General features: G+C 42.8%; 1 protein-coding gene across 2 annotated transcripts in view; it reads left to right on the forward strand.

Annotated features, from left to right (window-relative positions):
• The window catches only part of LOC133576504 (coiled-coil domain-containing protein 85C-B-like), an 87,399-nt gene that overhangs the window by 59,347 nt on the left and 10,306 nt on the right, over positions 1 to 17,746 (forward strand). The window contains exons 3-4 of one of the 2 annotated variants that reach the window (XM_061929786.1): positions 3,505 to 3,546; positions 8,328 to 8,429. In XM_061929786.1, the coding sequence (XP_061785770.1) occupies positions 3,505 to 3,546; positions 8,328 to 8,429 (144 nt within the window). The remainder of the gene's footprint in view (positions 1 to 3,504; positions 3,547 to 8,327; positions 8,430 to 17,746) is intronic. The other variant, XM_061929787.1, reaches the window with a different exon arrangement.

Below are 17,746 nucleotides of genomic sequence, written 5' to 3' on the forward strand. Positions count from 1 at the left end.
CGGACCGCGTCTTTTTCTGCACACCAAAATGAGTTTGCCTAAATAGGATGTAAAAGTTTCAATCAGGTCAAACACAGGTCGCATTTCCTCCTAGACAGCATTCACTTTTGAAAAGATCCGATTCGGACTACCTTCTGATGTGGCCTGAATCTGATGCGAAAAGATCACATTTGAAGCACTTATGAGCATTTAGAGTGAAAAAAAATATCCGATCAAAAAAATCTGATTTGATGTGCAGTGTAAACGGGGCCTGTCTTCAATTTTTCGTGGTGTTATGACATTCTAAAGACAGTTATGATTTTCTCAATCAGTAGTATGAGCTAGTGTGCTCAACCTTTTTGGCTGGCACTGAACATTTGAAGTTGACTGTACTGTATATTTATACATTTGAGTTGAGATTCTGAATGTGATACCGTGCGGAGATGGTCCCGGGTCAACCTCGGGTCGACTGAAGATCCATGCTGGCAGCCGACGTTTGAACTCGCCGAAAGCCCCGCTTGTGCAACTTTTGAGTCGAGCCAAAAAACAGGAGATGCTAAGATGCGAGGCGGTACAGGCGGCTGCTGTCTGACGCATCGTTAGCTGCGCGGCGTGTTTAGCCATGTTTAATTCATGGCGGAGTCTTCAATGGCGGGTGTTGATGCTCGCCCCTGTGGCAAAGAACGGCAGACGAGAAGAGATAAGAGGATGGGGGGACGAGGGTTGAGGGCGGAAGGGGGCTGTAAATGACAGTGATGCATCACCCCCATTCCCTCCCCCCTAACCCGGTTCTTTTTTACTTTGCCTAAATTTGGATGATGCTCTGCGGTGGGGTTCACCGTCAGGTCACATGTCAGTCTGTGTGACGTTCTAAAAATGTCTCCCATGTGACTGTTAACTAATATGACATCTTCATTCTTATTCTCTTTAATCTTTTCACCGAGCTACCACATGTCAGTCGCAGACGTTTTTTGTTTTGTTTTTATTATTTTCATCTCCCAGAATGCAGGCTGATGTTTATTGTAGGCTTGTAAATTCTGCAATTATTCGTGTTGGGAAGTAGGGCTGTATACTCGATATATCGCGGGTTTGTCTCAGTGCGATATAGAAAATTACTATATCGTGATATTCGAGTATACGTTCTCACGCAGTTGCTTTTAGCTGCGGGCATTACACTGCATGCGTTTCCCACTCTTTCTTGTATCTCCTTCTCACAGAGACTTAAAACAAGCGCACCTTCTTACACACGTCACGTGTGCAACGTCACACGCTCCCGCGGAGCAGACAGGTAGCGACATGGTAAGGTTAGCTGTGATGCTAACGGTGCAGTACGAGTGGTAATACGAGAGAGAGAAGGTGCGAATCTGGTAACAAATAATGGAAGAATTAATTCCCAAGAAAAATAGCACGGGGTCCATCGTCTGGCGGTGGTTTGGCTTCAAGCGGGAAGATGTCGAACAAGTATGCGGCAAAAGCGTTGCTACAAAAAGTAGCAGCACTGCTAATGTAGCATCATTTGAAAAGTCACCCGCTAGAGAATAAGGAGTGCTTGAAACTGTGCATGTCAACATCTCCGGCCGGTGCCACACCAACAAAATGCAGAGGCAACTATTTCCACATCAACACCGTATGAAAAAAATAGTCAACAACAGAAGGAGATAAGGTCCGCAGGAACCTACCACATAGTGAAGGACATACACTATTTGATTTCCTATTATGCAGCTCATTTTTATTTGACAGTTATTGAAATATCTTGTGTGACATGCACAAAAGTGCACTTTATTTGTTTTAAACTATTGTAGTGGCGTTATGTACAAAAAGTGCACTTTAATTTAGTGTTGTTTTGATATGTCATCTTAGTGACATGCACAAAAGTGCACTCATAGCTTGTTTTAAAATGTCTCTGACAATCTTTCACTTTCTGTTTTGAAATGACATGAATGTTCGTGCCACTGCTTAATAACTGTTTAATAAATACAGTTTTGGTAAATTGACTTAGTTGTGGTTTCCCTCTCTGCATGAAAGTTTAAAATGAGCATATATTAATGAAGTATGAACAAGAATGTTTTAATGGAGACACATGGAATCATCATACTGCTGTGATTATATGCATCAAGTGTTAATTCAAGGCTCAGGCAAAATATCGAGATAGATATCATGTATCGTGACATGGCCTAAAAATATCGAGATACCGTATTAATAAAAGGCCATATCGCCCAGCCCTATTGGGAAGTCAACCTGTTGGTCCTTTTTTTCACACTTCAAAATAACGTTGTGGTACTTTTGCTTCCTGGAACCTGTGTTTCCTGGATTTATAGGTTCATGTAGAAGTGTGTGGTTGGTGTTTCCACTGCATTTCACAGTTCAGGGTAGTTTATACAAATCAGGCTGATGACGTATTCTACACTGATACCATGTAAATAAACAGACAATATTAGGTCACAGTTCTTTTACTCAAAAGTAAGCAATTGAAATCTAAAGCAATAATATACAAAACGATATCATTTAAAAAATAAAGTCTACCGAATTGTTCTTAAAAAGTCAGGATTTTGTCCGCAATGTCCAACATTCAGAAATTCATCCTCTCGGTAAATGATGAATTAATGAGGGTCAGGCGATTGATTCCTTGTGGTCCATTTCAGCTGTAAATAATAATATATGAATAATAAATGTCAGTGTTTATCTCACGCCGACAACACAAACACATCGGCTTCAGCATTAGCTTGCTAGCATTAACATTCTGTTCACTCAGATTGAGGCTAATAACTACATAAATGGAGTGTCACTGAATACTTTTACAACATGTAATGAAGTCAATAGTTCATATTTAATGTTATTTACCTTTGTTCTACTCATGTGCTGCCTCCTTTATTTCACATTTGTCCAACAAAGTCAGAGTAGTAAGCAGCTCAGGTCGCCGCTTTGAGTCCGGCTTCAAACTACCCTGTAAGTACGTTTAAAAGAGTCCGTCCACTTCTTATAGTTGCGCGTAATGAAATAAAGTTTGTAAAAATAATAAACAACAATCAACTGCATATAGTTTAAAGACTACAGCTGAGTGAAAACACTCCAAGATAGTTTCACTGATTAGCATTCTTCAGTGCAAAGATGGCCCACAAAAATTCCTGCATATCGAAAGCTGCTTTTGTTCTTCTTTCTCTCCATTGTCAATTTTGTTGTAATATAAATACACAAGAAATAAGAAATAAACAACTCACCGCTTATATTCCAATGGCGTTTGTGTGTTTGAAAGAGAAATTTTAGGAACGCCCCCAACAATGTTCAACCAATCGACAGCACAGCCCATCCCCGAAAAGGTTCCTGGTCACTTGGAAAAGTCCAACCTAGCTAGGAGGAATTCCGAAAGGTTCCTGGAACTAAATCTACCTGGGTAATTTTTGGTGGAAACACAGGGGGAAATTTATGTACCCGGGTAAAGTGGAAAATTCCTGAAAAAGTTCCTGTGGTGTTAAAGGGTCTATTGCTTGTGAACGTGTTGTTATTCTAATGTTGTTCTCTCCTCAGGCTCATAGCCGCTACAGTTTGTCACAGATAAACAAGAAGAAGGTACCTGATTGTCTTTTTTTGGCTTTTTATTGCTTTTCCACTTGCTCGTCTGTCCGGTGGCGGAACTTTCAGCTCAGCTTTTAGCTTTTTGCAGGGTGGACACAGCAAATACATCATCTATGCGATGTAATAAAGTATATTTGTGGGTGTGGTTAGGGATGGTCTAGATCAGGAATTCTTAACCTTTTTGACATTTGGACCCAAGTATTTCACTACAGAGGGGCTTGGGGCCCACTCAAATATTATTGATCTTGCCTGTTTTTTAAATCGTATTTAATAATTATATTAAGCATACTTACTGTTTAAGACGATACAACTTGTCAAATATTATCAAACCATGTATTAATCACAAAGATTATTATTTATGTAAGACATAAACCTGAGGCTTAGGTCATGCTGATTAGAAAAATAAGTACTATACCAATGTACCGCATAAAAGGCCACTGACAAACTGACAAAAAAAATGGGGGCTTCCTATGACTTTTTTGCTTCTTTTTTTTTTTTTTTTTTTATTAAACCGTGGTTCTATATAAAAAAAACATAAGCCACCTTTTGCACTTCACATATCTTACCAGGAAGATGAAGTGTTGCCAAAATAAACTTCTTAGCGTTATCACTAGTCCTAACTCTCTTTAGTCAAAAGCCTTGTTGAGTTGTTCTGCACGCTTTCATACCTCACCTACTATACCGGTGGTAATGTGGCGGTGCACTGCATGTTGGGAATACGTTGCCTTTCTTGAACGCTAATATTTGATTACCGAGGAAATGCATGACATAAGAAACACTTCCTGTCTTTTACTTTGAATATATCTGTACTGAACTGAAGGCTTTGTAACAAAACATATGAATACATTTACCATTACACCTCTGGTATCTAGAGGGGTCTGAATACTTGCTAAATATATACAAGGTTGCTAAGTTGGCAACGCTTAATACCCCTGCTACGGTGTCTTATTCTCTGGCAGACCAAGTGCATATGAGCTATGTTAATAATCAGAGTTACGATGCATACCGCCACCTAAAAGTTAATTTATTTGAGGCAGTTAAATGTATCAGTGGCGAGTCGCAACAAATAAGTTAATGTATGTAAGGACAAAGGAAATCAGCCTTTAGCCTGGTCGACAAGCTACCCTCGTTGTTCCGCCTCCTGGGAAAGAGGCTAGCAGTGGCTTCCTAACAGCCATATTATTTTTTATGTTGGTGTTTAAATACATTTATCTTTTTCTGTTTTAATATGTGATTTTTTTAGAGTGTATTTTAGTATTAAAGCTTCCTGTTGTAAACACCTCTGTCATGTTCCTCTGTGCGTAGATCTCTCTGTTCTAAGAGAGCACAGCTTATATGTTCAGTGTGCACAATTAAATAGCTTAGTTGCTCATACAGTAATCTGTTTCTACAAGTTTAGATCGGGGTATGTCGTTTCTTAACGGGGTGCATACGTTAATTTGTCTTGTATTCATGTTAGCATTTAAGCTAGCTCGCCGTTAGCACATTAGCTTACTTCTCCAGTAAATGAGAAAAATCATTGGTGGGTGAGTTGATCAAAGTGCAGTTATCAAACACGATAATTTTTTATTTTAACACGGTGTTATTTACTGTTGGGAGTTTTTATCATTGATACCGTTTGTCGTGACATCCCCAATCTGCAGAGTATAGTTAAGTGTCAATTATGCATAACATACTATACATTACCTTTTGCACTATATTAATTTATATTATTATATGTTGTCAACTTTGTACTTTTTTATGTCGTTGCCTGAAATAAATAAATAAATGGAAAAAAATGAAATGAAAAAAAAAGTATAGTGAAGTGTGAGACCCAAGTGAAGTGAAATTAAGTGAATTATATTTATATAGCGCTTTTCTCTAGTGACTCAAAGCACTTTTACATAGTGAAACCCAATATCTAAGTTACATTTAAACCAGTTTGGGTGGCACTGGGAGCAGGTGGGTAAAGTGTCTTGCCCTAAGACACAACGGCAATGACTAAGATGGCGGAGCGGGGATCGAACCTGGAACCCTCAAGTTGCTGGCACGGCTACTCTACCAACTGAGCTAAACCCCAACCAACAGTGTTGCATCTTTTTTTCTTGACTCTGTTTAAACCTAATCTAATTATTCAACTCTTTGTCTGGGAGTTAATTTGTCTTCATGTCAGCGCAGCGCAGTTTGAGTGTATTAACGTGTAAAAGTGTTTCTCCTGTGTCCATACTTCTTTTCCGGGGGTGCCCAGAGTGCTTTTCCTGCAAAGGTGAGCGAGCACTACATCGCTCTTTGGTGCATAAAAGACAAACTCTTGTCTGGGCTTGTCGGGACGTCTGGTGGCATGAATAATTGAGGCTACAAGAGCGACACAGGTAGAGGCAGACATCTATAATGCATTGGCCTACATTGACTTGCAATTGAGGAGTGCATACTTGACTTTATTGTTCAAAGTGTCTTCAGTTTACTTCACTTTATGGTAGAACTGACTTGAAGAGCAGGTGGGCCTCTCAGAGTGCATTAGTTGTCCCGGCGGCTGAATTGTGCAACTTCCTGAGTTATGAAAAAAGGGTTAAAGCTGAAAGAAACAAAAGTCTCTAATCATAGGAATGTTGGCTATCCAACAGAAACGTCAACATTAACCCACAAAGCAACATTAAACACAGTAACAATAGCAGGTGTGCACATGCTCACTCACTAAATGACCATTCCCGCCCGGCGTCATTCTTAACTCGACAACCAAGTATTAAAAAGTTTAGTCTCCACACCCCACAACTAAGGTAATAACTCAATTGAGGTGATTTATTTATTTTAAACATGAAGTGCTTGCTGTATCTCCTCATATTAGTGGCTAGGGGGTGTTAATTGACTCAGATGCAGATAGAGGAAGGACTTAATTAGAAAGTTTTTAGAATATCACTATTTAACATTGTAAACATTTTTTACTCAATATTTACTCAATTCCGCAGAATGATACGCCAGCAAATTGACTAGTGTGTTATGCACAATCTTTAGTAGTATGCTATACAAAAACAAGTGTAAAATGTTGCCGAAATGTTTACTCACAGACGGAGAAGGTACCACTGCACAACTTTACAACAGACTCCATGTGTTGTATCCTGAGAATGTTTACGTGCCTCTGTAGGTGCTGCTGTTTTTGTTAGCAGTGCAGTCCAGTTATTTGAGGGAGGTGTATGATATTAATCTTATTTTATAGTTGCCGCTGTAACCACTGGGAGAAGTTACAGCAGCGACTACTCATTATTGCGACTGATACTCCTAAAATTCATGTAAAAGATTATCTGAGCCAAGGAAACAGCTTGATGTTTTAATATCACAAACCATTTAGGGTAGGGGTGTCAAACTCATCTTAGATCGGGGGCCACATGGAGAAAAATCTACTCCCAAGTGGGCCGGACTGGTAAAATCACGGCACGATAACTTAAAAATAAAGTTGTGTTCTTTGTTTAAAAATAGAACAAGCACATTCTGAAAATGTAAAAATCATGTTGTTTGTGGGTTTTTTTACACTTACATGATGCGGTTAATAGTATTCAATCTTTATTTGTCGTTATTTATACTTTCTGAATAAATTTTGTGATAATGTTCATCAGTCAACTCATTGGTGTTAATTTTCAATCTATCAAGATAAAAAAAATAATATCAAAATCAAATTACAGGATGTTATTTATGTAGTTTTGTCATTTTCCTGGACTGGTGCACTAATATGTGTTGTTTTTTTTTTTTTACATATGTAGCATCATCTACAAAGATACAAATAATTGATTGGACACATTTAGAACAGCAGTTTTTCATAAAAAAATGTGGGCTCATTTTTATACTTAGCAAACGCCGTACGTTTGACACCCCTGATTTTGGGTAATGTTTCCGAGTTGTTGTAAATCATCCCGACTAAAGTGGGACAGTGGTCATGAGTTCGTCATTTGCAATACTTAGCGTATTAAAAATAAATAGATTCAAGTGGACGACTGTAATCGCGGCTATGTCACTCTTATGATTCCGACGCCGCGAGATGCGTTGAGGTCATCGATTGTTTACTTCACTCCAGCGGATATGACATTTTCAGGGCTAGCATGCTGACGGCATCTAAGCCCGGAGAAAGCATCTAAGATGCCAGCGTGAGTAGCGAGTGATGGGATTGCAAACGTAGAGATCAAGAAGCGCCACGAGAAGGAAAGGGAAAAGGTTAGCGGGACACTTAAATGTGCGTTCAAAAGATAACGGAGCCAGGCAGACGACTCAGTATGCATCTTTACGTGTCCCCGCAGCTCTTTGGGGTATTTTTAGACCCGGTGCTCCTGGGCATCACATGTTTTTACACGCAGACAAGGCCAGACACTAGGGGGCACTAACGTGTGGCAGGAGAAATGTAATCAAGAACTACAAGGCTACTAATAAAAGGAAGGAAGGGTAGAAGATGGGGAGGGAGGGATGAAGATGGGAAGAAAGGAAGGTCGGTGGAAGGGAGGATGGAAGGAAGAGAAAGAGGAAGGAAAGAACAAAGGCAGTAAGGGAAATGGGGACACAGGGAGGAATATATTGAGGAAAGAAAAATATATGAAAGAAGAAAGGAAAGACATTTTTTTTAAATCATCAGAATAAAAAAGAAGTCTTTATAATGAAATGTATCTTCTTCTTTCAAAAGCATCGCATCAAAATGATCATTATGCTGTTTGCTTCTTTATTCGGGTTGCGGGTTCATTCTGATCTTGTATTTAAAACATACTGTATTCATATTTTGTATTCAACAAGTCTCACAGGTTTGTTTATTTTCCCAGTGTAATCCAGGTGACCTGCGAGCCCTGCGGAAAGGAATGAGCCTTTATCACTCTGAATCTCAGCTGTCCTCCTTGCCACAACGCCAGGACGCCATGCACTTGGTCAGTACGCACACTCAATACGTGGAATGGTTCACAGCTCACATGGTCTTTCACATCCTCTGCAGGCCAAAAGTCATTTTTCTGTGCATGATATTTCAACAATGATTGGGGGCTCAACTCTCAGCACAGTCTTGATTCCTGAATTATTTTGGGGTTGTTTATGGTTTGTGTTTATTTCGAACATGCAACCTGATACATTACAATTTCCAGTTGTGAAATTGTATATATTTGGTTGTATATATATATTTTTTGTTGAATCACTGTAATGTGCTCAGTGGTGATAGGTGAAATGATACTGAAGCATCAATGCATTATAAAACACAAGGAGTAATGCTGAAGATATTGCTTATCTACGCATGTTGAATAAAGTAATACAGACGGCTGATGCAAACGCAGATCTAACCCGGACACACAAGGAGGGAGGAGAACATGCTAACCACAGCGCTAAGCTAGCTTCAAATGTTTTAAAGGGGAACATTATCACAATTTCAGAAGGGTTAAAACCATTAAAAATCAGTTCCCAGTGGCTTATTTTATTTTTCGAAGTTTTTTTCAAAATTTTACCCATCACGCAATATCCCTAAAAAAAGCTTCATAGTGCCTGATTGTAACCATCGTTATATACACACCCGTCCATTTTCCTGTGACGTCACATAGTGATGCCAATACAAACAAACATGGCGGATAGAACAGCAAGCTATAGCGACATTAGCTCGGATTCAGACTCGGATTTCAGCGGCTTAAGCGATTCAACAGATTACGCATGTATTGAAACGGATGGTTGTAGTGTGGAGGCAGGTAGCGAAAACGAAATTGAAGAAGAAACTGAAGCTATTGAGCCATATCGGTTTGAACCGTATGCAAGCGAAACCGATGAAAACGACACGGCAGCCAGCGACACGGGAGAAAGCGAGGACGAATTCGGCGATCGCCTTCTAACCAACGATTGGTATGTGTTTGTTTGGCATTAAAGGAAACTAACAACTATGAACTAGGTTTACAGCATATGAAATACATTTGGCAACAACATGCACTTTGAGAGTGCAGACAGCCCATTTCAGGCGCGCTAAGAACATATATTTTTCCACGATTTCAGCACTCAGGTTAACCATACCTAAATAGACACAAAATACTGCATTACACAAGACTACCCGAATGTACTCGAATGATTGAAAAAAATAAATGTTTTTAAGCTAAATTATTGGTAAATACAGTTTATGTATAATAATTTACGTAAAACCGCGAGTAATGAATAAAGTTTTCATCAATTAATATATTCTGTAGACATACCCCCATCCGCTCTCTTTTCCTGAAAGCTGATCTGTCCAGTTTTGGAGATGATGTCAGCATCTGCTTTGAGTGTCGCAGGATATCCACACATTCTTGCCATCTCTGTCGTAGCATAGCTTTCGTCGGTAAAGTGTGCGGAACAAACGACTGACCATTTCGTCGGCTTTCCCCAAAGCCTCGTATTTTGGACAAATTTCGTCCAATTTCTTGCCACTTTCGCATCTTTGGGCCACTGGTGCAACTTGAATCCGTCCCTGTTCGTGTTGTTACACCCTCCGACAACACACCGACGAAAGTGAGAAAATGGCGGATTGCTTCCCGATGTGACGTCACAACGAGAGCGAATAATAGAAAGGTGTTTCCATCCATCCATCCATCTTCTTCCGCTTATCCGAGGTCGGGTCGCGGGGGCAGCAGCCTAAGCAGGGAAGCCCAGACTTCCCTCTCCCCAGCCACTTCGTCCAGCTCCTCCCGAGGGATCCCGAGGCGTTCCCAGGCCAGCCGGGAGACATAGTCTTCCCAACGTGTCCTGGGTCTTCCTCGTGGCCTCCTACCGGTCGGACATGCCCTAAACACCTCCTTAGGGAGGCGCTCGGGTGGCATCCTGACCAGATGCCCGAACCACCTCATCTGGCTCCTCTCGATGTGGAGGAGCAGCGGCTTTACTTTAAGCTCCCCCCGGATGACAGAGCTTCTCACCCTATCTCTAAGGGAGAGCCCCGCCACCCGGCGGAGGAAACTCATTTCGGCCGCTTGTACCCGTGATCTTGTCCTTTCGGTCATAACCCAAAGCTCATGACCATAGGTGAGGATGGGAACGTAGATCGACCGGTAAATTGAGAGCTTTGCCTTCCGGCTCAGCTCCTTCTTCACCACAACGGATCGATACAGCGTCCGCATTACTGAAGACGCCGCACCGATCCGCCTGTCGATCTCACGATCCACTCTTCCCTCACTCGTGAACAAGACTCCGAGGTACTTGAACTCCTCCACTTGGGGCAAGATCTCCTCCCCAACCCGGAGATGGCACTCCACCCTTTTCCGGGCGAGAACCATGGACTCGGACTTGGAGGTGCTGATTCTCATCCCAGTCGCTTCACACTCAGCTGCGAACCGATCCAGTGAGAGCTGAAGATCCTGGCCAGATGAAGCCATCAGGACCAAATCATCTGCAAAAAGCAGAGACCTAATCCTGCAGCCACCAAACCGGATCCCCTCAACGCCTTGACTGTGCCTAGAAATTCTGTCCATAAAAGTTATGAACAGAATCGGTGACAAAGGGCAGCCTTGGCGGAGTCCAACCCTCACCGGAAACGTGTCCGACTTACTGCCGGCAATGCGAACCAAGCTCTGACACTGATCATACAGGGAGCGGACCGCCACAATCAGACAGTCCGAAACCCCATACTCTCTGAGCACTACCCACAGGACTTCCCGAGGGACACGGTCGAATGCCTTCTCCAAGTACACAAAGCACATGTAGACTGGTTGGGCAAACTCCCATGCACCCTCAAGGACCCTGCCGAGAGTATAGAGCTGGTCCACAGTTCCACGACCAGGACGAAAACCACACTGTTCCTCCTGAATCCGAGGTTCGACTATCCGGCGTAGCCTCCTCTCCAGTACACCTGAATAGACCTTACCGGGAAGGCTGAGGAGTGTGATCCCACGATAGTTAGAACACACCCTCCGGTTCCCCTTCTTAAAGAGAGGAACCACCACCCCGGTCTGCCAATCCAGAGGTACTGCCCCCGATGTCCACGCGATGCTGCAGAGTCTTGTCAACCAAGACAGCCCTACAGCATCCAGAGCCTTAAGGAACTCCGGGCGGATCTCATCCACCCCCGGGGCCTTGCCACCGAGGAGCTTTTTAACTACCTCAGCAACCTCAGCCCCAGAAATAGGAGAGCCCACCACAGAGTCCCCAGGCACTGCTTCCTCATAGGAAGACGTGTTGGTGGGATTGAGGAGGTCTTCGAAGTATTCCCTCCACCGATCCACAACTTCCGCAGTCGAGGTCAGCAGAACACCATCCGCACCATACACGGTGTTGGTAGTGCACTGCTTCCCCTTCCTGAGGCGGCGGATGGTGGTCCAGAATCGCTTCGAAGCCGTCCGGAAGTCGTTTTCCATGGCTTCCCCGAACTCCTCCCATGTCCGAGTTTTTGCCTCCGCGACCGCTGAAGCCGCACACCGCTTGGCCTGTCGGTACCTGTCCGCTGCCTCAGGAGTCCCATGAGCCAAAAGAACCCGATAGGACTCCTTCTTCAGCTTGACGGCATCCCTCACCGCCGGTGTCCACCAACGGGTTCTAGGATTACCGCCACGACAGGCACCAACTACCTTGCGGCCACAGCTCCAATCGGCCGCCTCGACAATAGAGGTGCGGAACATGGTCCACTCGGACTCAATGTCCAGCACCTCCCTCGTGACATGTTCAAAGTTCTTCCGGAGGTGGGAATTGAAACTCTCTCTGACAGGAGACTCTGCCAGACGTTCCCAGCAAACCCTCACAATGCGTTTGGGCCTGCCAGGTCTGTCCGGCATCCTCCCCCACCATCGCAGCCAACTCACCACCAGGTGGTGATCGGTAGAAAGCTCCGCCCCTCTCTTCACCCGAGTGTCCAAAACATGAGGCCGCAAATCCGATGACACAACTACAAAGTCGATCATAGAACTGCGGCCTAGGGTGTCCTGGTGCCAAGTGCACATATGGACACCCTTATGCTTGAACATGGTGTTCGTTATGGACAATCCGTGACGGGCACAAAAGTCCAATAACAAAACACCACTTGGGTTCAGCTCCGGGCGGCCATTCTTCCCAATCACGCCTCTCCAGGTTTCACTGTCGTTGCCAATATGAGCGTTGAAGTCCCCCAGTAGAACGAGGGAATCACCCGGGGGAGCACTCTCAAGTACTCCCTCGAGTGAATCCAAAAAGGGTGGGTACTCTGAGCTGCTGTTTGGCGCGTAAGCGCAAACAACAGTCAGGACCCGTCCCCCCACCCGAAGGCGGAGGGAAGCTACCCTCTCGTCCACCGGGTTGAACTCCAACATGCAGGCTCTGAGCCGGGGGGAAACAAGAATTGCCACCCCAGCCCGTCGCCTCTCACTGCTGGCAACGCCAGAGTGGAAGAGAGTCCAGCCCCTCTCGAGAGAACTGGTTCCAGAGCCCTTGCTGTGCGTCGAGGTGAGTCCGACTATATCCAACCGGAACTTCTCTACCTCACGCACTAGCTCAGGCTCCTTCCCCCCCAGCGAGGTGATGTTCCACGTACCAAGAGCTAGCTTCTGTAGCCGAGGATCGGACCGCCAAGTGCCCTGCCTTCGGCTACCGCCCAGCTCACATTGCACCCGACCTCTATGGCCCCTGCTATGGGTGGTGAGCCCATTGGAGGGGGGACCCACGTTGCCTCTTCGGGCTGTGCCCGGCCGGGCCCCATGGGGACAGGCCCGGCCACCAGGCGCTCGCCATCGTGCCCCAACTCCGGGCCTGGCTCCGGAGGGGGGCCCCGGTGACCCGCGTCCGGGCGAGGGAAATCTGAGTCTCGGTTCTTGCATTTCCATAGAAGTCTTCGAGCTGCTCTTTGTCTGATCCCTCACCTAGGACCTGTTTGTCTTGGGAGACCCTACCAGGGGGCATGGAAGCCCCCGGACAACATAGCTCCTAGGATCATTGGGACACGCAAACTCCTCTACCACGTTAAGGTGGCAGCTCAGAGAGGAGAGAAAAAGGTGTTTAATTCGCCAAAATTCACCCATTTAGAGTTCGGAAATCGGTTAAAAAAATATATGGTCTTTTTTCTGCAACATCAAGTTATATATTGACGCTTACATAGGTCTGGTGATAATGTTCCCCTTTAAAAGCTTTGTACTTTTCAAACCGCAACAGCAGACACTAACCAGCTAAGGAGTGGAAATTAGCAAGTAAATTATTATGTCAGGTAAGACAATAACATCCATACAGTGCGGCAACGCTTTTAGCTATGGATGTTCCGATCAGGTATTTATGCTGTCGATTCTGATACAGATCATCTGTGAGTGAGATCGGTCGATACCGATACCAATCCCATATGCTAAGTGAAAATGTGTCTATTTATTTATGGTGCTATCTGTGTTGGCCCTGCCATGAGATGCCGACTTGTCCAGGCTGTACCCTGTCTTTCGCCCGAAAGCAGCTGGGATAGGTTCCAGCCCTCCTCCCCCCGCAACGCCGAGAAGTACAAGCGGTAGAAAATGGATGGTTGGATGGAGTACTATCTGTGACAGCTTGCACTAAAAGAAGTCAGAGGACTGAAGGCAACTAAGAAAAGGGAAAAATTCCAAAGTATGAGATAATTTTGATCTTATAGCGCTTAAATGAAGTAAATGTACTTTTTCTGTTCACTATTTTTGCTCTTTGGCCAAAGTTGCTTGTTTTATATTCCTTTTTGCATAGCGTTTTCTTAAAAAAAAAGAAAAAGTATTTGCTATGAATGTCTCAATTAATATTTTTGGCCTAAGATCCAATCCGATTTTGTGTTCAAACGGGATATTTTGACAATAGATCATAGAAGTGAAAATGTCTTATAGCAAGTAACTAAAGTAAAGACAATAACACCTTTCATTACATTTAGAGTATGTTAGTATTGTTGTTAATCAGATCATACTAAAAACTTACTCCTGTTACTTCCGGTCTTCATATTGATTTGTAGTTTAGTAACGTTGTACATAAATAAAATTGACTGAGATGCCAAGTATAGTTAAATATGTATTTTATCAGATTTAGAGTTCAAAAGACAGAGATGTATGTTTATTTTGAGAGAGTTGCAACAAACAAAAAGAGCCGAGTCAGCGGAATGTCCTTCTATCCAACGAAAGAGGCAGAGCACAGTAGTCCTAAAAAATACAACGCGTGTACTAACAGTGTAGCAGGATGCTGGTTCAGGTTGTAATTTTGCCCCTGAGGGCGCTAATGGACACCAGATTGATGGCGCGCTCAGAGACGAGCTGCTGCGTAATCAAATAAAGTCTAATTCAATTTCCTCCCTGCTCGTACGTGTTTATTATACCTGCACACAAGCAGGAAGTGTTCGAGCGAGCTCCTATTGCATGCCAAGGATAAGACGAACCGGGACGTCAAATTAAATGCCCTTCCTTTACTCTCTTCTCGGAGTCCCTTGGAGCTTGTTGGAAGTGAATCCCACCACGGACGTAATCATCTTCCACAATCCGGCCTCACCTTTGACCCTCTCCCATGTCTGGGAAGGAGAGTCTGTGTAATTGTTTTCCAGCTGCTTAAGGAAGGTCACAGTTGCACTAAAAAAAAATCAATCTCGGGTTTTGATGGCGTGCAAAGAGCCCCCCTACACCTCTGCAGACTAACCTGCAATGGTTATCCACGTGCGCGTCTCCATGCATTTCATTTGGCGCTGCAGACGGACACAATATTGACTTTTACTGTCAGCAAGACTGCAAAGTGGATTTAAGTCACTGCAACTTTAAAACTCACTTAAATACATGCTATAGCTTTACGCTACACTCGAATGTTAATCAAATAAAATCCACTACTAAAGCTACTTTTCTTTGAATTTTTTTAGCATTTTTCCTGTAAGAAAAGTTATGCATTTTTAAGAAACAAAATACTGATTTATTCTGGATAGTACACATTAATGAACAATCTGCTGTACAGTCTGTAAATGAGCCAGACTACAGCATCATGTCTTGCCAGAGGACACAAAGACAGTGACTAGGATGGCAAAAGTTGGATTCGCACCAGGAACCCTCAAGTTTCTGAACAACCGCTCTAACATCTGAGCCACTTTTGTGAGCGATATGTTCCGAAAGATCAGACAAAGTAAAATGGCTGAATAACTACCGTATTTTTCGGACTATAAGTCGCAGTTTTTTTCATAGTTTGGCCGGGCTCCAGTGCGACTTACATATGTTTTTTTCCTTTTTTATTATGCATTTTGGGCAGGTGCGACTTATACTCCGGTGCGACTTATACTCCGAAAAATACGGTAAGTGGTTATTGTCACTGGTACTTTGTGAGGGGAGTTTGGGGTTCAAATTAGGGGTGTGCGTATTGATATCGGCCCGCTATCAAACAAAAGACTAGTACTGGAGTATATCGGCTTGCATCTCAAATCTTCGATACCAGCAGTCATGCAGCGTGTTTACTTATACTTCCTTTTATTGTCATTCAAATTTGAATTTTACAGTACAGATAAGAACAACATTTTTTTGCATAAGCTCGTTGTAGTGCAAAAGAGCAATATGGTGCAGATATAAATAAATAGATTCCTGTACAGATAAATATATGGCACTTTTTCATATGCATCCACATTTATGGATGTATGTTATATTGTCTTTATATTCCAGCAAGTTAATTCGTTTTTGGGGGGAATTGAGGGAATTATTTTTATACTTGTGCAAAACTGTACAGCCAGCTAACATCTAAATGTCTTGCAATAAGCACACAAGGTTGGTCTTTTCTTCTATTTTAGTCAAGTCATTTACAAAATGTAAACATGTGAGGCTATAGGCTACTAGGAGCTAGCAGCTACACAACAGCTCAGCATACACACAAGCGAGACATATGTAATAAGTGTCCTTAATTGCAGTCTAAAACAGCACATTTGTCAATGTAAACACGTATCAAATAATTATAGTTGCATATTATTTACACATCTAAGGGCCTGATTTACTAAAGGTTTGCGTGTACTAAAACACGTGCAAACGTGATAGCACACGCAAAGCTGATCTATCAAACTCTGTCTTCATGTATATGCAAAGTGTGCTGATCATCAAAACGCCCACAATACTGGAAGGAGAAAATTATTTAGCACACGCAATGTGATTTATCAACACTCCTCACCGTTTTGCGAGCATTATTTAGCACATGTCAGAAGGACGTGCAAACTGACAGTTCCATCCTCATTGCTCGCGCTGCAAAGACAGACAATGGAAAGATGAGAATCCTCCGTCCTACGTGTGTGTTAACATTTTGGATGCTCAAAAATTTTAAAAACATATTTCAAGTGACGTCTATTTATTAATTTCCGTTTATAATTTTTAGCTCCTATGTGATTCATGGGGATTACTAAAATGAATTCAATTGATGCGTTTTGGTGTCTGCTGGCGTTTTCCTCGATTAAATAAAACGGTCTGCACCACTTTTCAATTACATCTAAAGTGCGCTTAACGTTTTGATTTAAAAAAGAAAGAATGGTTCGTTAGAAAAAAGTAAGGCCATTTGTAACGTTTGGAAAGCAGTGATAAAAGTAGTGGCAGTGCAACTAATCTGAGCACTCACCTGTTGTGACGACATGAAGACACTCAAGCCTGCGATGAGGGAGCTAGGAATGCTAATGCTAGCAGAGCTACCAACTCAAGACAAAGACACTGATTTGAAAGACTTCCAGCTCCAACTTAGACACAACTCTGCCAGGTAATCACATCATCTACTTCTACTACACAGTTCATTAGGCATGTATACCGAGTACCATATATTTTAGTACTGGTTTCTAATTGGCTCGATCTTTCTTGGCCGTGAAGTTCTAGACCAATGATACTGTTTCCGGTATTTTTTATTCTTTTATCCAGCTGATTGTCTTATTTTTATTTTTATTTTTATTTTTTTTTGTCCTGTCCAGCTTCTCAGGCAAATCATATAGTTGATGTAGATGCCCATGTCGGCTGTTCAGATTTACTTTACAAAAGAGAAGTGTAGGATACTTCTCTTGTTGCCTTATTTGTATTTGACTTTATTAAATGTATTTATATTATCATTTGGTGCAGCTGTGCCGGAGCAGGAGGGGATAGAAAGAGAAAAAAAAGAAGACAGAGGGGGAAATTGTGGGGACAAGAGGGGGATTAGACAGAGAGACAAAAACAACAACAGCAAACACAACAACAACAACAACAATAGAGCAACATCAGCAAATACGACATGTACAAATATGATGGTAAAAGTGATAGCAAGGGAACTGCACTTTTTGTGGAATTCACAATCATTGTGAAAGACATGACGAGGGATGGATTCC

This window comes from Nerophis lumbriciformis, linkage group LG34 (assembly GCF_033978685.3).
Source record: "Nerophis lumbriciformis linkage group LG34, RoL_Nlum_v2.1, whole genome shotgun sequence".
NCBI lineage: Eukaryota > Metazoa > Chordata > Actinopteri > Syngnathiformes > Syngnathidae > Nerophis > Nerophis lumbriciformis.